Source organism: Camelina sativa, chromosome 15 (assembly GCF_030686135.1).
Source record: "Camelina sativa cultivar CO46 ecotype springtype chromosome 15, ASM3068613v1".
Classification (NCBI taxonomy): Eukaryota; Viridiplantae; Streptophyta; class Magnoliopsida; order Brassicales; family Brassicaceae; genus Camelina; species Camelina sativa.
The window spans coordinates 369,451-388,135 of record NC_141894.1 but is presented as its reverse complement, the minus strand read 5'-3'; the positions used below and the strand labels follow the sequence as shown (position 1 = coordinate 388,135).

Genomic DNA, 18,685 nt, shown 5'->3' with positions numbered 1-18,685 from the left:
CAGGACCTCTTATTATGTTTCGTAAAGCTCTCCATCACTCTCATGTAATCAGATTCTGATGCATCTCCTAAAACTGGAAGACCTTCACTCTGTAAGGTTCTCAAGAGCTTCCCTATGGTGAATTTTCCAATCTTCAAGGCAACTAAACCTCATATGACTCGGCCCCAGTTATATGTCTCAGTGTTGGGCTTCATAAAATCTATCAAATCAAGCTATGCTAGAAGCCATTACGCAACAACTAGACCAAACATTTGAAGCAGGATGCAGCTGGAAAAAAAAAAAAAAAAAAAAATACAAACCTTGGCCATACTCCATATTTTCAAATGTCGCATAAGCAAGCAACCTCGGGAATCCCACATGTAGCCTACAGAATGGAAACAAAGAAAAACCTATTTGATAACGACAAAAAAAGACATATATAAAACCATCTTCATCATTCATCAGACAGAGAAGAAGCGTATGTATACGTTCCAAAGTACAATGACAAACCTGCAAACTAAGAAGAAGACAGTTGAAATGAAATGTTGTCGCCATTCTACCAGCTGCCTCCGTTTCGTAAGAGATGTCTAAGGTATTATAGGATGATCTACAGCTTTGCAGTCTTCTTCAATCATCAGATCAAAAAGCTGATCTGTTGCTCTCATCCCACCTCTAGCACCCTTCAAGAAAACTTTATTTGCATCTTCCAAGTGATTGGTTCTCATGAGCTCCTCTATAAACAAACCCAACAATCCAAATATAAACGATTACTCAATAACCCCAACCAACCATGGCAGACACACAAAAGAAAATACAAGCATTTGATTCTAACAAATAATAGTCTTGGTAAGAGAGAATACCAATTAACAAGAACGAGCCAAGCTTGACGAATGTCATAGTTAAGCTGCTCCATAGCGGCAAGGATTTCCAAGCCTCTCGTAGCGTTTCAACCTGAGAGTGGAACCAAAGCAATCACTGTTTCAGGAAGCGGACGTTGGCCTTGGCCTGCACCTAACTCCTTTCTAAGCGAGTGCATCTGCAGTCAGACACACCAAACAAAGAAAAGTGTTAATCTTTCACTTCAATCACACCCAAGAAGCTACGAGAAAGAGGAACGTTCCAATTTGGATTAAAATTAAAAAATAAAAAATGTTAAAAAGTCTTAAACCACATAGCTCAAGTTCAGTTGTGAGTTTTTAGCTTTCAGCTATGATGAGTGACTTGTTAAGGAAATCAGGAAGTAGTATACATCTTTAGTTAAGGGGCTATAGAGAAGCATTTACCGCGCCTTGTTCGTCGCCGTTAAGCGCGTGAGCAACGACTAAGCCATGGAAAGAACGAGGTCCAGGGCTAAGCCCAGCGGCAATCAGGTCATAGATAACCTCGGAAGTGTCTCGATTTCTAGGTCTTTCCATAAAAGTGAGGCGGAGACTCCTCTCCAGGGCCGAGACAGCTTCACCGCTTCCGAGAAATCGAGCAACCAATGGAAGACAAACCGGCGGCGCGATGAGGAATTGGGTGGATTGAGTTGGAGGGAAATGGAGGATTGAGGAAGAAGAGTGACATTTTTTTCTTTTTCTTTGGCCAAAGTCTTAAGATTTTATTTTTTTTGGTTCCTTCCTCACTGGAGAATGGATAAAAGTGATTAGAGCGACTGAACTCAGAGATACTATCATCATATCATACTAGATTTATTCTTTAATTCAAAAAATTCATACTTTCATACTGTTGTTGTTATTATAATCGGGACGATGATCATGTGCACATCACGTGAGCAATTGTCTTCCAGATTTTTTATTGGTTTTTATCGAACCAAATTGGATTGAACCAGAATTTTCCATATAACCGGACTAAACCAAGCGATATTTCCTTATTTTTCTAAAACTGGCTTTGCGAGAGAATGTTCGTCGACAAGATATCAGAGGAAGAAGATAAATTGGTTCTCAAGTTTTCGATTCGAGCTTTTTATAGATCTTAATACCAAAACGCATCGTTTCTGTCTTTAGAACGACCGTTGGGCGATTCCGACACCATCTCCAATCCGAGTCCCGGAGAAATCTAGCTCTGTGCCCTTTCTCTTTCAAAAAGATCGTTTCTCTCGATTCTTCGTTTCATCGAACGCACGTCGATTTTCTTCAAAATTTCTGAAATCAGAGGTATGTATCAACATCCTTGAGTCTAGTTTTAGGCTCGGAAGTTTTAAAGAGGGTTTAGGGAATGGTTTTAGCGATGTTAGGATTTAGGGTTTCAAATAAAGTATTCAGCTTTCTTGATTTGATTGAATTAGGGGACTTGGTGTTTTATCGGAATGGTATAATCTAATTATGGTTCTCCCTTGATCAGATTAAATGGCTTTCTCAACGTCTTACAAAACAGCACAAAGAGATTGGTATAAGGTTCAGGATACGAAGCTTCTTGTTTCGCATGATGTAGTGGAAAAAGGCCACGAGTTTGAGTCACTCTTAGGTTTTTATGACCCTGGGAAGAAATTAATGGTGAAGCGGATGGCGAGATCTGATGAGAACAAAGAAAGAATGCAGAGAGAATACACAAATTTGGAAGCCTTCCAAAAACATCCTAACATTCTCGAGTGGGTTACTTTTGATGAAGATGACAGTTTTCTGTATTTGTCTCAAGAGCGATGGAGTTTCAGCTTAGAGGAGCTGGTGAAATACTTTCGCAGCAGTCAACACACACAAAGTCCACAACAACCTCCAGAACATCTTGATACATATATCAAGAATACGGGTATGATTCTAGACAAACCTTCTATTGGTCGTGTCATGTTGGATTTGATGGAACAAGTTGCTAGTGGTTTGAAGCATCTTCAAAAGATAGGGTATGTTCATCGAGATTTGAACCCCAAAAATATAGTCATAGTGTGTGGAACGGAATTTATGACTGCAAAGATTGCCAACTTCTGCACCGCCCAAGATAGCAACATGCCATCTCCGCATAAACACAAAACAATAAGTAAGTGAATTTGTTTTAATGAATATTATGAATTTCTTTTTGGTTGTTGTTGAGTATTCTAACTTGTGTCTTTGTGCAGGCCATTATCACACGGGTTTTCAACCTCAAGAACAGATAAAAAACAATGAACAGAGGAAGCCGTTTGAGACTAGTCAAGGGACATCCAAGCCTAAGAAACCTTCTCCAGAAACTAAAGATGCAGACTTGTTTAGTTTTGGTTGTATACTGTTCTACTCTTTAACTCTAGGTGATCATCCTTTTGGAGCTTCTCATGGTTCACCAGTTGCAAAAATAGAAACAAGAATCTTGCAAAATAAACTCGATCTCAGCAAGTGTGAAAGTGAAGATGCTAAATTTCTTTTGCTTCTAGAACAGGAAAAACAATCCATCCAAACCATTTTCAAGATGTTCGTGCATTGATTAGGTTGATTAGAAACCAGTATAGTCACTTCCGTGAACTATCTACAAACATCCAGATCCAGGTTCGCACCTCATAATAAAGAAAACACAAAGTATCATTGAAACCTGGTACACAAGTTTATTTTGAATTTTATGTTTGTCTCAGGCACTTTATAAGGGGACACTTGAAGGAATGGAGGAATATTACAGTGGGATATTTCCTGGATTGCTGACGACTGTCTATAAGGAAGTCTGGTTAGTAATGCGTAAGCCTGTAGCAGGTTATGAAGAGTTTTTGAGAGAGTACTATTATTGAAATAGATGTCTGATAAGGTACGGGTTTATTCGCAATTCGCAGTCATGATTCAGTTCTTCAAACATAGTTATATAAAGATCAAAACATAAATTGATCTGTTTCCTTTTCTCTTATTAGTTTGGTGTTCTGCTTTGATGTGTAAATTTGCAGGTTCCGTTAGGAAGGTGATCTTGATGATATGGAACAACCAAAAGGTACGCAAAGCTTTAGAGAAAACAAGGGACTTGTCTATTCCTGATGAATATGATGTAGTAATCTTCAGAGGAATAGCATCAATAATCTCTGATCTGTAATGGTGTTTCTTTGAAGTGAATGATTCAGTCGTTGAGGAGTGTTTCTCTTAAAATGCAGGTTCCAAAGTGGTGGCTTTGAAGCGCAAATGAGACTGATCACTAGTAGACATTCAACTTGATGACAGATATATGGTCGCAGATTTTTTTATTGGAGAATATATTCTAACGGACTCCGTATTTGTAGTAACGACAACTCCTAGATTTATGTTTCTTGTTCACTAGGTTCTACATATGTAATCTCCTCAACTCTTAATGAAGAGATACAGAAACCTTTTCACGCATCTGACTCTCTCTTTATTTTTCTCTCTTACAATTCCCTTTTAAAATAAATAAACCAAACATGGTTATGGATTTTTAAAAGGTTTTTTTTCTTCTTTTCGAATAGCGTAAAGACTCTTGATCAAAAAATGTGCCCCATCATTGGAAAGTTTCAGATTCAGCTATTAAGATCATCTTTACTGGTAAAAAGCTAAGAACCCATGAAACCAATTTTTTTCTATTAAATTTTGGATTTGTCAATGTTAAGAAACTATTAAGAAAAACTTTCTCCAATGGTAGAACATATGAGGGGTTCTTAAGATTTTTTTTTTGAAGAGTTCATCATAATCACATTAAAAACTTGTCAAATACAAAACATATATTCATTGACAAAAAAAAAACAGAGATTCAAAACAGAGATTCATGACTATAAGCAAAGAGATTCAAAACAACTATTCAAATCAACTTTACACATTCCAGCAAGCATTTGGATTGCCATTGACTTGATTGACATTCTCATTCTGCAAAGACTCATCATCACCTGAAGGTTCCGTGAAGACAGCTTCTGCTTGGAAAGATTTTTGCTGCAATATCCTGAGATTAAGACAACAAAAAAGGCTTCGAAACAGCAGAGACCAAGAGGATTTAGTCTGGTAATACTAATAACTTTCAGAGAGAAGCCAAAGTCATGAAAAAACTGATGCATGTTCTGAGGGAAGACAGTCATGCTCAAGAAACCGACAATGACCATTTGTATTCCTTGATATACAAGCGTAGAAAGGTTCAGAGAATTGACATACAAGCGTTGAGCCTCCACCCTATGATAATCCACTGTTCTTTCTTTGCTTTTTCCTGCAATCATCATAGAGACCTTCAATCATCATAAACATTACCAAGTGTAACTAAAACCAGATATATTCAACAAGATCAGAGTAGAGTTTAATCATGAATACAAGACTAAGAGAGCTCACAGGTACAAGATTGGTTCCAGCTTCAATTTCATTTTTTCCCATACTTATACGGTTCTAAGAACTATTCTACACAATGACACAGACATCCAAAACATCATCTAACACAATTAACTTGTTGTATTATCTCAGAGTTTCCTACATATGAAAATCAGATGCAAGACAACAACAATTCCTTTGCTTCATTAGTTAGTGAATGCTATATCATATTCACTATGAAAGCTAAAATTGAAGACAACCACAATCAAATCGAAGTTTCAGGACAAGAATACAAACTCTCTCCAAACATGTCTGTAAACTACATTAACCATATCAATCAGAATGATCAAAAACCCTCAAATCCGTATTAAATCCAATCTAATTTTACCAATTTTCGAGATTACTCAATGACTCTTTTGCTCAATGTCATAAACTAAGCAATCAAAACTCTATATTCAACCAACAGAAGTAGAAAACAAGGAGAAAGAACAAACCTTTCAAGAAACTGGACTGAGCAGACAAAAAAAGGGTTTTTAACCGAACTCTGTTGGATTGAAAAGGAGCAATTTGACTTCTCAAAATTCTCAGTTTATCTGCGTTATTAAACTCAAAACAGAACATGGAGCAAGAAACCGAGAATTAGGGAATTGGGTTAGGGTTTGTAAGAATCTGGGAGCGAGAGGAGAAACCATGACATGTGAATGGCTAAAGCGGCTTGATAATACTCAGATTCTCAACAAGAAAGAGTCGCTACAGAGAGAGTTGAGAAAGAGAGAAGAGCTCGTCGCGAAAGAGAGAGGAGAAAGAGAAAGAAGCAAAACGACAGAGTTTTTCCTCATCCAACAAATATCGAACACGTCATTGCCTCTTATGAGCTCTTAGTTTTTTTTTTTTTTTTTATCAACAACTCTTAAGTCTTAGTTAAGAGGTACTTCTTAGCAATATCTCCAATTTTGATTTAATTTTAATTGGGAAAATGTCATTTAAATAATAAACTTTTTTAAACATAAAGTTTTGTTGACCAAACCAAAAAAAAGACATGACGTTAAATCTGATAGTTGACATACTAACGTTACTTTGCCGTTAATCACACCGTTACTAACAAAATGACATCATTTTAATGGAAATTTTAGTTCGAGAAAATATCATTTAAACCATGACCTTTTAAATATAGGTCATTTAAACCATGAACTTGTAAATGTATGTCATTTAAGCCATCAATTTTCAAATTTTTGTCATATAGATCATTTAAACCATAATCGGTTTCGGATTATATGATCTCAATGTTAAGGTACATAAGATTTGTTGCTTTTTGGAGTTGTGTACCTAAAAAAACAAAATGTGAGGGGAAGACAATAGTAATCGATTTGCGTATGCTTTTTTTACTTTTTCTTTTCTAACTTGAAATTTCTTCTTTTATTTTCCCGTGTTTGAATGAAGGCTTTTAGCGACAAAAGCTGAGACTAATACACTCCCTGATCTAAGCCTAATGGTGGCCCAAAAGGCGGCCGGAGTCTCGGCTTCAGCGCCAGCAGGTTGGCAGAATCCGCAGGTGCAAACTCAATACGGAGGAGGTTATGGTGGAAGCCCATACCCATCATCTGATCCCAATGGGGCTTCACCTTCAGGCCATCCTCCTCCATACTATGGTTGAGATATTGTTTACTATATAAATTTGGGAGATTTTGCTGTCGACTAAAGACAGAACTGAGAGTGCTTCCGTGTTATTATGCTTCCAGTAAAAGTGTGATTTGTTCTTTTTGGTTAATAGACATAATTTAAGTGTGGGAAACGAAATAATAAATTGAAAAGCGCCATTATATTCAAAAATCATAAACAATGACTCGTATAAATGCATGCAGTATAGTTAGCGCATTAAGGTGTTAACATGCTTAGATTATCTTTCTTCTCTTGTTGTGCCGTTGGTAATATCTATCTCTTGAACTTTACAGTAGAGAAATTCAGTATAACAGTATGAATGGAAATAGCTACTGGACCTCTTTTATTATTAAAATGATAAAAAAGACAAATTTAAACACAACAACATACCAAGCTGTTTGATACGATAGAGAACACAAATGCAAGATTGTAGATATAGTTGCGGTGGAGGATTAGAAACCAAAGGATAGCTAAAACGACATAAAGCATGCATAAGAAGAAGTATACTGACGAGTGAGTGATTGTAACAGAGCGCACCGGCTTGACCACCAACTAACTTTGATCATCTGTTGAAGAAGAGAAGCAATCAATCTCCGTGTTTCTTAGCGGGTTCGACTTCGACTTCGAGGCGCATATGTCCTGGTAACCCATCTGTAGTTCTCCTTACTACGGTTGTGTAGTCGCGACAGTTGACACTGAAGCTTATGTGGAAGATGGCATTCATAGACTTGAGAATCGGAGACGACATCGGCTCATCATCATCATCTTGAGGCTTTACTTGGGTTTGCATCGGCTCATCATCATCATCATCATCATCATCATCATCTTGAGGCTTTACTTGGGTTTGCATAAGTATCTTCTTCAAGTGCATCTCCTCTGGCAGGAAAGAATGAGATTCAGCCTCGCAAACTTTGAAAAGTGCAAAGTGGGCATACAGAAGAAGCCAATCATTTTGATCAATGACCTCGTACGGAACCACGTAAAATCTCTGATCATCAGCTGCTTCTTCTGGTGGTCCCGACAAAAAGGTGGGCATAGGTCCTTTGTAAAACGCATCTACCCCATCATACCTGAAGTGGTCGAAAAATAAATATGGTTCTTCCGCTATCGCTACAAACAAAAAGGAGGTCAGCCAGGTCAGTAAAGAGAAACAAAATGTTTTTCTTTTGGTTAAATAAAATTAAAAAAAAAAAAAACCTGTTGTGGGTTTGATTCTGCAGCGTTGAATCATACAATCCAAAAGGGGGAAAAAAAGTCTTGAGACCAGAGTTTGCAGAGTGAGAGAAGACGGAGACGAAGCACCAGCAGCAGCAGCATCAACATCTTCAACCTCTACAGTAATATAGAAGGATACAGCATTCGGATGTCCGGTATTCAATTTTGGTATGCGAATGAACTTCAAGTTCCTATTGTGTTCAAAGTTGAACCAATGAACTCCCAACCGGCCGTAGAGAACCATTTCGGGAGGTGGTTCTTGTTCTTCCTCCTTTTCCCCAAAATAAAATGGTGAGATAAATCCCCAACGTGGGACACGAACGTCACGATCGATATCGAAAAACTAAATCCAATAAAAAAAAATAACAAATTACAATATAGCGGCGGGGGAGGACGGGGGAGGGGGAGGTAAGTAATAATTTTAGGGGTTGCCTACCTGAGACTCCTCGAGTTGGCGGTGGTACCTTTCGTCTAATGGCTGCCATTCTTCTTCTTCCACTTCTTCATCATAACGACGACGAAGGTGATCATCATAACAACTGCGTCAGAGATATCCGCTTGTTGAGTCGTTTTACAGCTTTTTCTTCAATCACTTTCTGATGATTACATACAACAACAAAGGAGGGAGAGTGTTGTTAGATTTTGGATAATCATCTTCTAATATCTAAGCCTCTCCCCGCGGCAATATTGGAAGATCAAATACAAAATTACAATCGCCATGGCCAAAAATAAAAAATAATACCTTGTCAGATGTGCATCCACCCACTACTTTATCATCGGAATCTAATCCCCGCAAAAAAGAGAACAATTCTTCCTTCGTTAGCTCTCCGCTAACCAACATCCGCTGCAGAGTATCCGCCATCTTCTGTCTTCTTTCGATCTAGGGATTTCTTCTTCTTTTTTAGGTCTTTTTCTCTTTTTAACTGCGGATATGTCGGTCACGACATATATAAATCAAGTGGTAATGGGCCCAGTTCCGGCCCGGACCATATGTATAGGGCTTCACACATTTTTGGCCCACCTACACTTACTAAAAAGGCCATCCCCTTCCGTTAAGATATTGTTTACTATAAAATTTGGGTTTTTTCTCTGTCGGTATTAAAGACAGAACTGGGAGTGCAAGGACATGCGAAACATTAACTGACTTGAGACTATATAATATAGGCTAGAGTGAAACTCTCTAGAAAAAAAAATGTATTTAAAATATAAGTGAGTGATGAATCTCATCATCATTATAACATACAAAACTGATTTGAAGGAAATAAAAGCTAAAGAGATTTATTTCTTTGATAAATCTTTGGCTTTCTTCTTAATCCGCTGAGCCAGAGTCGAGGAAGTCACTGCGTTTCCCGCTTGCTTCTTCTCCGATTCTTTGTTAATCATCTTCTGTTTTACAGACCTGTTCAGAATTGAGATTCTGTTTTAAAGTCTTAATGCGGTGCGGCTCATCATCATCCCAAGAAAGTTCAACTTTGCTCAATTGCAGCGCTCGGCTCTGAAAATCTAAACCTTCATAACCAGCAGGTGCCTGAATTTTTTATAACAACCAATAGATCAGAAGTAATCACCATGACACAAAAACTAATCCCAAGTAAAAAGGAAGTAGTGGTAACGCACCTCAGATGCAATATCACGAGGTGGATGTTTAAATTCCATGGAGTCGGGAATAAATCTAAGGTCGAGCTTGTTTGAGGATCTCTCAAACTCAATTCCATCACATGATTTGTACAAGTAATCTGCAGTAGCACTTGAAATCACATTCGGCAACAGCGAAATAATACCTGAAAAAGATAGCAATAGTGTATTAGCAAGTTTCAGTAATAGTCCCTCTTCCTAGCTCCACCACATATACCTTAGAGATAAGAGTAGCTTTGAACTTACTTTAATCTACTTAATTCGTAAACACGTAGCTTCTGGTTGATGACATCCTCATCTTCCTCCTCTTCATCTTCATCATCATCATCATCACCATCTCCATTCTTTTTGTCTCGTCCCGTGAATTTCCTCCTCTTTCATTCGCTGAAGTCCAAACTCAGATGGATAGACAGCCACAGACAAAATGCGTCCATCTTTTGGCAGAAAAGAATTCAAAACAACGTACAAGTCTTTGGCCTAAGTACCAAATAAAAGATATCAGCCAAAAGAACAACTGCAAAAACTAACAGAACACTAAACTCTAAACAACGGAAAGAAACAAACAATCTCTAATTTATCGAGCAAAAAGCTTTATCCTTTAGTAACCATTCCCACTCATTAGATTAGTTCCATAACCATAGCAAAGATACAAACACGAAAGAAGGCCAATTCGAAACAATACATCAAGGATGGAGAACACTTACAGAGACATGTTTCCAATCCATGTTAACGATAGCAAGTCTGGGAGTTTCTTCTGGGATAGTCGGTATGTTCTCTTCCTAGAAACCATCATCAACACCAAATTCTCAACATGAGAACATCATTCATTATTTATAAAACCAGAACATGAACAACAAGGCATCCCATGAATCAAAAAGTAGAGCAATTATACCTGAATTTCTGGTCCATCGTCTTCATAGATACCTTCATCGTCCTCATCGGTATCTTCTTCTTCTTCTTCTACCTCCTCCTCTGATACCTCTTCAGACTCAGCTTCCTCATCAGACTCAGCTTCATCATTAGACTCTTCATCCAAAGAAGCAAACTTTAGCTTTTTGTCAGTATCACTCTCTTCCTCTGATCCCGCCTCAGATTTTAAATCAGTCATCTCTTTCTCACTCTCATCCCCAGATTCCTCCTTCTCCTTCTTCTCCTTCTTCTTCTTCTTATCATCATTATCTTCTTCATCAAGTCGATAAAAATCACGAAGCAAATCGTTTCCTTTGCCAGCTTTTCTCCGTTTGCCACACTTATCGACGGGAGCATTAGCCGTGGTAAATCGCTTATCATATAACATAGGCTTGAATCGAGAGTCGACAGCTAATTTTGACTGACGCCTCGGCATACTACGGAATCTAGGATCCGTGTGCGCGGACGAGAACCTTGGGTCGTTAATCATCTGATTTCCTTCCTGTGCGACGACTTCACCACCACCGGATCCTTCACCCTTGCTTTACTTAGAGATTCTTGTCTTTCTTTTTAAGAATCTCTTTACTAAGATCTTCTAACCTTGTATTGAATGTTACCTCCATATCCTGGTCATTCTCCTCTTCCACGTCTTTATGAGAATCAACATCTTCAGATTCAATTAAAGCTCGGTACTTATCTTTCCTCTTCTCCACTTTCTTCCGGTTAATACCTTGATTGCTGTCGTCTTCGTCGTCATCAGATTCACTCTCATCAGAAGCTAAAAAATCCTTCATCTCAAGATTTGCCAACTATGATGAGAAAACTGTATCAGAACGACATAAAGCATAAGAAGAAGTATTCTGACGAGTGATTGTAACAGAAACCAAAGGATAGCTAAAACGACATAAAGCATAAGAAGAAGTATTCTGACGAGTGAGTGATTGTAACAGAGCGCACCGGCTTGACCACCAACTACTTTGATCATCTCTTGAAGGAGAGAAGCAATCAATCTCCCTGTTTCTTAGCGGGTTTGACTTCGACTTCGAGGTGCATATGTCCTGGTATCCCATCTATAGTTCTCCTTACTACGGATGTGTAGTCGCGACAGTTGACTCTGAAGCTTATGTGGAAGATGGCATTCATAGACTTGAGAATCGGAGACGACATCGGCTCATCGGAGACGACATCCTGAGGCTTTACTTGGGTTTGCATAAGTATCTTCTTCAAGTGCATCTCCTCTGGCAGGAAAGAATGAGATTCAGCCTCGCAAACTTTGAAAAGTGCAAAGCGGGCATACAGACGAAGCCAATCATTTGTACGAATCTCCTCGTACGGAACCACGTAGAATCTCTGATCATAAGCTGCTTCTTCTGGCGGTCCCGACAAAAAGGTAGGCATACATTCTGTGTAAAACGCATCTACCCCATCAATGATGAAGTGGTCGAAAATTGAATGTGGTTCGGCTTCCACTACAAACAAAAAAGGAGGTCAGCCAGGTCAGTAAAGAGAAACAAAATGTCTTTCTTTCTTTCTTGTTTCAATTTGGTTAAAATAAAATAAAGAAAACCTGGTGTGGTGGGTTTGATTCTGCAGAGTTCAATCATAACTTCCAAATGGGGGAAAAAAAGTCTTCAACATCTATAGTGAGGTAGTAGGATGTAGAATACGGATGTCCGGTATTCAATTTTGGTATGCGAATGAACTTCAAGTTCCTATTGTGCTCAAAGTTGAACCAATGAACTCCCAACCGGCCGTAGAGAACCATTTCGGGAGGTGGTTCTTGTTCTTCCTCCTTTTCCCCAAAATAAAATGGTGAGATAAATCCCCAACGTGGGACACGAACGTCACGATCGATATCGAAAAACTAAATCCAATAAAAAAAAATAACAAATTACAATATAGCGGCGGGGGAGGACGGGGGAGGGGGAGGTAAGTAATAATTTTAGGGGTTGCCTACCTGAGACTCCTCGAGTTGGCGGTGGTACCTTTCGTAATCCGGATCCGATTCTTCTTCATCCGAATCCGATTCTTCTTCATAACGACGAAGAAGGTCGCTCTCCGGATCACGCATGGCCAACAACTGCTTCAGAGATTTCCTGTTGTCGATTCGTTTAACAGCTTTTTCCTCAATCACTTTCTGATAGATGCATACAACAAAAAGGAGGAGAGTGTGTGTGAGAAATTTGTTAGGTTTGCGATAATAATCTTCTAATATCTAAGCCTCTCCGCGCGGCAATATTGGATGATCAAATACAAAATTACAAACAAAAAAAAAGTAATACCTCAGATGTGCATCCATCGGAATCTAATACTTGCAAAATAGAGAGGCATTGTTCGTCCGTTAGCTTTCCGTTTTCCAACATCCGCCGCAGAGTCTCCGTTAGCTCTCCGCTTTCCAACATCCGCCGCAGAGTATCCGCCATCTTCTTCTTCTTCCGATCTAGGGATTTTTTTTTTTTTTCTCTTTTTAAGCGCGGATAGGTCCGGTCACTAGATATATAAACCAGTGGTAATGGGCCCAGTTCCGGCCCGGACCAGATGTATAGGGCCTTCACACATTTTTGGCCCACCTACAGTTATTAAAAAGGCCATCCTCAGATTGTTTACTATAAAATTTGGGATTTTATTTTTCATTTTTCTGTCGGTCTTAAAGAGTGCAAGGACAAGTGAAACTAACTTCAGACTATAATATAGTCTAGAGTGAAATTCTCTAGAAACCAGTGACAGAAAAAAAAATATTAGTGAGTGATGATCTCATCAATATAACAAACAAAATTGATTTGAAGGAAACAAAAGCAAAAGAGATTTTATTTCTTTGATAAATCTTTGGCTTTCTTCTTAATCCGCTGAGCCAAACTCGAGGAAGTCACTGCGTTTCCCGCTTGCTTCTTCTCGGATTCCTTGTTAATCATCTTCATCTTCAAAGATTTGACTGTAGAATTCAGCGAGTGTCTCTCTTTCTTAGACCCCATCATCGAATTCAACTCTTGTTCTTTCTCCTTTGGCGCTGTCTCTTTCACATCCTCGTCGCTTTTCGAAACTTCCTTACGCTTCGCAGCTATTTGCCTTGCATAAGTAGCACTCCTGCAACAACACCAACAACAAATCCCTCAAAATTTCATTAACTTCCGCAATTCACAACAAAAGATTACCACCAAAATTGGATTCATTGATCAATAATATTACCTCTTAAACTGTGGATCCGTAGGATCTAAGGCAAAAGCAGGAGATGTGAGTAGAGCTGAGAACCTCGGATCGTCAAGATCAGCAGCAGGTATCTTCTCTTCTGATATATCAGTTTTTCCTCTTTTACCTTTCCGTTTAATATTAAACCCTTTCGGTTCATTACCATCTCCTGCATTCTCATCAGCTAGTAACAACTCGAGCACCGCTCTGCTTCTTTCTTCCGCTGCTACTTCATCCTCTAAACCCTTCTTCTTCTTATTCGTCTTTCCTTCTTTCTTCTTCTTCTTAAGAGGAGGTTCTTCCATAAAGAAATCGTCATCACCATCATCATCTTTCACTGCCTTTCGATCAATGTAATCATCATCATCATCATCATTTTGATTATTCTTCCTGGCCCTCTTCTTTTCGCGTCTCTGCCTTAGAGATGACTCCCAGACCGATTCTGACTTCCTGTCTTTCTTTTTAAGAATCTCTTTACTAAGATCTTCTAACCCTGTATTGAATGTTACCTCCATATCCTGGTCATTCTCCTCCTCCACGTCTTTATCAGAATCTACACCTTCAGGTTCAATTAACGCTCGGTACTTATCTGTACTCTTCTCCACTTTCTTCCGGTTCATACCTTCATTGTTGTCCTCGTCGTCTTCGTCATCAGATTCACTCTCATCAGAAGCTAAAAATTCCTTCATCTCAAGATCTGCCAACTATGATTGACAAAACTGTATCAGAACACCAACACTACCACTAAAGGTCTTACATGCCGTCAAGTTTTAAGCAATTAATCCTAATTTACAGACCTGTTCAGAATTGAAATTCTGTTTTAAAGTCTTAATGCGGTGCGGCTCATCATCATCCCAAGAAAGTTCAACTTTGCTCAATTGCAGCGCTCGGCTCTGAAAATCTAAACCTTCATAACCAGCAGGTGCCTATATTTTTATAACAACCATTAGGTCAGAAGTATTCACCATGAAACAAGAAATAATCTCAAGTAAAAGGAAGAAGTGGTAACGCACCTCAGATGCAATATCACGAGGTGGATGTTTGAATTCCATGGAATCAGGTATAAATCTTAGGTCGAGCTTGTTTGAGGATCTCTCAAACTCAATTCCATCACATGATTTGTACAAGTAATCTGCAGTAGCACTTGAATCACATTCGGCAACAGCGAAATAATACCTGAAAAAGAGAGCAATAGTGTATTAGCAAGTTTCAGTAATAGTCCCTCTTCCTCCACCACATATACCTTAGAGATAAGAGTAGCTTTGAACTTACTTTAATCTACTTAATTCGTAAACACGTAGCTTCTGGTTGATGACGTGTTCATCTTCCTCCTCTTCATCATCATCATCATCATCATCATCGCCATCTTCTTTCTTTTTGTCTCCATCAATTAACGGCCCGTGAATTTCCTCCTCTTTCATTCGCTGAAGCCCAAACTCAGATGGATAGACAGCCACAGACAAAATGCGCCCATCTTTTGGCAGAAACGAATTCAAAACTACGTACAAGTCTTTGGCCTAATAAGTACCAAATATAAGATATCAGCCATTTGAACAACTGCAAAACTTACATAACACAAACTCTTGACAGTGCAAAAAAGCTTAATCCTTTAGTATCCATTCCCACTCTTGGTTTTAAATTTGGCAAAGCGCACCATGGCACAAAGGGTCCATCAATGAGCCATGCGCCATGGCGCACTAAGGCGCGCGCCTTTCGGATTTGTGGCGCTCCATTAACAGATTATCTACATATAGTTTTATCCTTCAAGCTTTGTTCATATATGGTGATTTATTAAAGAGAACTGGGAATTAAACATCTTCAAATTGGGAAACTATCGTTAGACTAAGAGGTAAGGGTCAAAACCTGTTCAATTTATATAAACTAAAGAATTGATTTGGTTTAATAAACACATTATAACACATTGTTTAACTTTAAAGCCAGTTTAAACTACCAAATCTCTTTAATTGAATCATGTTTTAACCAGCTCGGTTTGTCAAAATGGTTTATCCTATTGGATCTAGTTGTTCTCTTCCTAACAACCCTAAAATCACAAAGTTTTTTGTTGCAGGTTTTGAAGAGTTTTTGCATCAACCAATGATGCGATCGCCATGATTGCCTCGCGCATCGACGAGGCTCACATATGGCGCGCGCATCATAGATCTCGCCACGCATCCAAGTTTGGTTGCCCTTTTCTTCATAACTTACTGCGCCATGCGCAATTGCGCGCCACAGGCGCGCTATTTAAAACCAAGTTCCCACTCATTAGATTAGTTACACAACCATAGCAAAGATACAGACACGAAAGAAAGGCCAATTTGAAACAATACATAAAGGATGGAGAACACTTACAGAGACATGTTTCCAATCCATGTTAACGATAGCAAGTCTGGGAGTTTCTTCTGGGATAGTCGGTATGTTCTCTTCCTAGAAACCATCATCAACACCAAATTCGCAACATGAGAACATCATTCATTATTTTATAAAACCAGAACATGAACAATAACGTTGAGCAATTATACCGGAATCTCTGGTCCATCGTCTTCATAGATACCTTCATCGTCCTCATCGGTATCTTCTTCTTCTTCCTCCTCCTCCTCTGATACCTCTTCAGACTCAGCTTCCTCATCAGACTCATCTTCATCATTAGACTCTTCATCCAAAGACGCTACCTTTAGCTTCTTGTCAGTATCACTCCCTTTCTCTGATTCCGCCTCAGATTTCAGATCAGTCATCTCATTCTCACTCTCATCCCCAGATTCCTCCTTCTTCTTCTTAGCATCATCATTATCTTCTTCATCAAGTCGATAAAAATCACGAAGCAAATCGTTTCCTTTGCCAGCTTTTCTCCGCTTGCCACGCTTATCGACGGGAGCATTAGCCGTGGTAAATCGCTTATCAGAGAACATAGGCTTGAATCGAGAGTCAATAGCGACTTTTGACTGACGCCTCGGCATACTACGGAATCTAGGATCCGTGTGCGCCGACGAGAACCTTGGATCGTTAATCATCTGATTACCTTCCTCTGCGACGACTCCTCCTCCACCACCGGATCCTTCACCCTTGCTTTGCTTTTTCTTCTTATTCGAACCCATCTTCTTCTTCTTTAGATATGATTCTCAAAATGAACAACAGCGGTGAGCTTTTTAGGGTTTTAGGGAAAGTGGCTGTCTAACGAGGTAGTAGAGAATCAAAATCAAAGTTAGGGTTTTTATTATTACTCTGCTTTGGGCTCAAAATATAAAAAATACGTTTTTTTTTATTTTTAAAGAAATAATGATGACGTCATGTGAAATCAGACATAAGAAGAGGTGTTGTAGTAAGGGTTATCTAAAGAGAAACGCGTGTCAGTCACTCTTGGCTACGAATATACGATTGATTCCCCTTTCCGATTAGATTTGGACCCTCTAAACCAAAAAAGAGATTAACTTTGAATTCATCATGACGACGAAGACGACGATTCAATTTCTCTGTAGACGTTGAATTTATTGTTGTTGTAGCTTCTTGAAAACTCTTCTCATCCTTTTTCCGATTCGATTTTGTTTCCGATTAGGTTTTTACAGGCTTTGCTACCAAAAAAATCTGATTTTTATTTTTTTTACTTGCTTGATTGATCTGATCGAAACAGAGCTTCTTCTAATAGTCAGTTTGATCAGGTGAATTCTCTCTACGTTTGCTCGATCTGATTATTGGGTTTGATCGTTGGATCGAGAATTGGGATTCAGATCGAGTTTCATAGATCGATTCTGATCCCAATCCTTAGAGAAGAAAACAAAAAAAGAATCCAACTTTGAAGATTTGAATCGGTTGGGTAACTTTTATCTCTCTCGAGGGGATTCGAGTGAGTGAGATGGTATATTTCCATAGCTCAATCTCGGTCTGCAATTCCGTCGACCAATCTCCAACAACAACATTGATCATGTCCAACTCTCTTCACTCCTCCTCTAAGCCGACAAGAACCACTCGCAAATCCCACACTTCTTCTCCAACCTGTTCCAACTTCCCTGTCTGCGACAGATCTCAGTCCGCTGCTATCGATGTCGTGATCCTTATCGCCGTGATCACCGCCTGCGGGTTCCTCTTCTTCCCTTACGTCAAGCTCATCACCCTCAAGTCTATTGAGTTCTTTTCAGATCTCTCTGTTTTAGTCAAAGAAGAGATTTTGCAGAACCCTATTGTCTATGGTTCATTAGCTTTGAGCATCTTCTGTGCTGCACTCTCCACTTGGCTTGTTATACTCTTGTGTACTATGCAGCGTTGTGGGAAACCCAATTGTAAAGGGCTTAGGAAAGCTGTTGAGTTTGATATTCAGCTTGAGACTGAGGAATGTATCAAGAGTTCCAACAACAACAACAGTGCCGGTAAGAGAGGGATGTTTGAGCTGCCTCGTGTCCATCACCGTGAATTGGAAGCCGAGCTCAAGAAGATGGCACCGCCTAATGGGAGAGCTGTCCTCGTTTTTAGAGCCAGGTGTGGTTGTTCTGTAAGGAGATTAGTGGTTTCTGGACCAAAGAAGCAGCAGAGGAAGATCAAGAAATGAAAAACAGAGAAAGTTATACAAGGTTTATTCAGTCTTTTGGAAATGAGATTTGATCGTTTACTCTTTTCTTCGGTTAGCTTTTACTCTCATACACACACTTTTTTTACAAGAACTGATAAATATGTTATAGTCTGTGTTTAAATAAAGTACAATGGGAACAAGCATTGTAAGGATATTGTTGGAAACTGGTCATAGTAAAGAACATTTTGGTTATACTCTCTGCTTTTCATTTGTGCTTGCTTAGTTTCGCCTTCGAGATCGGGGCCTATGGAAACAGGGATTGATGTTGTATTAGGTCTGATCTGGTTAGGTTGAAACTTGAAGCTTTTATGCAGGGTTACATAAAAGATGTTACTAACATTGATGAACATCATGTGTG

General features: G+C 39.0%; 5 protein-coding genes, 1 long non-coding RNA gene and 2 pseudogenes across 10 annotated transcripts; 2 read left to right on the top strand and 6 right to left on the bottom strand.

Annotated features, from left to right (window-relative positions):
* Nucleotides 1–96: 96 nt before the first annotated feature.
* Nucleotides 97–1,527, bottom strand: LOC104744251 (uncharacterized; annotated as a pseudogene). The gene is made up of 5 exons (XR_002035504.2): nt 1,263–1,527; nt 840–1,015; nt 490–712; nt 300–364; nt 97–199 (listed from the first exon to the last, which is right to left on the bottom strand). The product of XR_002035504.2 is annotated as an uncharacterized LOC104744251 (transcript).
* Nucleotides 1,528–1,873: 346 nt separating this feature from the next.
* Nucleotides 1,874–4,241, top strand: LOC104744250 (inactive serine/threonine-protein kinase/endoribonuclease IRE1-like). 2 transcript variants are annotated; one of them, XM_010465269.3, is made up of 7 exons: nt 1,874–2,135; nt 2,323–2,952; nt 3,032–3,199; nt 3,328–3,434; nt 3,518–3,684; nt 3,818–3,861; nt 4,019–4,241. In XM_010465269.3, the coding sequence occupies exons 2-5, from the start codon at nt 2,328–2,330 to the stop codon at nt 3,665–3,667; spliced, it is 1,050 nt and encodes a 349-aa protein (XP_010463571.1). In that variant the 5' UTR covers nt 1,874–2,135; nt 2,323–2,327; the 3' UTR covers nt 3,668–3,684; nt 3,818–3,861; nt 4,019–4,241. The 2 variants fall into 2 exon arrangements, with proteins under 2 accessions (XP_010463571.1, XP_087343656.1); XM_087487530.1 differs by having other exon boundaries at nt 3,323–3,434.
* Nucleotides 4,242–4,579: 338 nt separating this feature from the next.
* LOC104744248 (uncharacterized) lies at nt 4,580–6,016 on the bottom strand. 2 transcript variants are annotated; one of them, XR_760621.3, is made up of 3 exons: nt 5,660–6,016; nt 5,019–5,070; nt 4,580–4,836 (listed from the first exon to the last, which is right to left on the bottom strand). It is a non-coding gene; the product is annotated as an uncharacterized LOC104744248 (long non-coding RNA). The 2 variants fall into 2 exon arrangements; XR_015581701.1 differs by having other exon boundaries at nt 4,580–4,812; nt 5,660–6,009.
* Nucleotides 6,017–7,140: 1,124 nt separating this feature from the next.
* On the bottom strand, nt 7,141–9,002 carry LOC104744247 (UPF0725 protein At3g44770). Its single transcript, XM_010465267.3, has 4 exons — nt 8,782–9,002; nt 8,476–8,635; nt 8,022–8,382; nt 7,141–7,934 (listed from the first exon to the last, which is right to left on the bottom strand). The coding sequence occupies exons 3-4, from the start codon at nt 8,281–8,283 to the stop codon at nt 7,411–7,413; spliced, it is 786 nt and encodes a 261-aa protein (XP_010463569.1). The 5' UTR covers nt 8,284–8,382; nt 8,476–8,635; nt 8,782–9,002; the 3' UTR covers nt 7,141–7,410.
* Nucleotides 9,003–9,175: 173 nt separating this feature from the next.
* LOC104747953 (pre-rRNA-processing protein esf1-like) lies at nt 9,176–11,981 on the bottom strand (annotated as a pseudogene). Its single transcript, XR_015582573.1, has 7 exons — nt 11,619–11,981; nt 11,201–11,392; nt 10,567–11,127; nt 10,379–10,453; nt 9,921–10,151; nt 9,657–9,820; nt 9,176–9,567 (listed from the first exon to the last, which is right to left on the bottom strand). The product of XR_015582573.1 is annotated as a pre-rRNA-processing protein esf1-like (transcript).
* Nucleotides 11,982–12,183: 202 nt separating this feature from the next.
* Nucleotides 12,184–13,056, bottom strand: LOC104747952 (uncharacterized). Its single transcript, XM_019237126.2, has 3 exons — nt 12,866–13,056; nt 12,541–12,720; nt 12,184–12,447 (listed from the first exon to the last, which is right to left on the bottom strand). Exons 1-3 carry the CDS (start codon nt 13,004–13,006, stop codon nt 12,184–12,186), a joined length of 585 nt encoding a protein of 194 aa, XP_019092671.1. The 5' UTR covers nt 13,007–13,056.
* A 194-nt stretch (nt 13,057–13,250) lies between these two features.
* On the bottom strand, nt 13,251–17,374 carry LOC104744246 (pre-rRNA-processing protein esf1). Its single transcript, XM_010465266.3, has 7 exons — nt 16,289–17,374; nt 16,119–16,193; nt 15,042–15,286; nt 14,783–14,945; nt 14,567–14,695; nt 13,770–14,473; nt 13,251–13,667 (listed from the first exon to the last, which is right to left on the bottom strand). Exons 1-7 carry the CDS (start codon nt 16,859–16,861, stop codon nt 13,391–13,393), a joined length of 2,166 nt encoding a protein of 721 aa, XP_010463568.2. The 5' UTR covers nt 16,862–17,374; the 3' UTR covers nt 13,251–13,390.
* Nucleotides 17,064–18,521, top strand: LOC104744245 (uncharacterized). The gene has a single exon (XM_010465265.3). It carries the CDS (start codon nt 17,617–17,619, stop codon nt 18,304–18,306), a length of 690 nt encoding a protein of 229 aa, XP_010463567.1. The 5' UTR covers nt 17,064–17,616; the 3' UTR covers nt 18,307–18,521.
* Nucleotides 18,522–18,685: the final 164 nt, after the last annotated feature.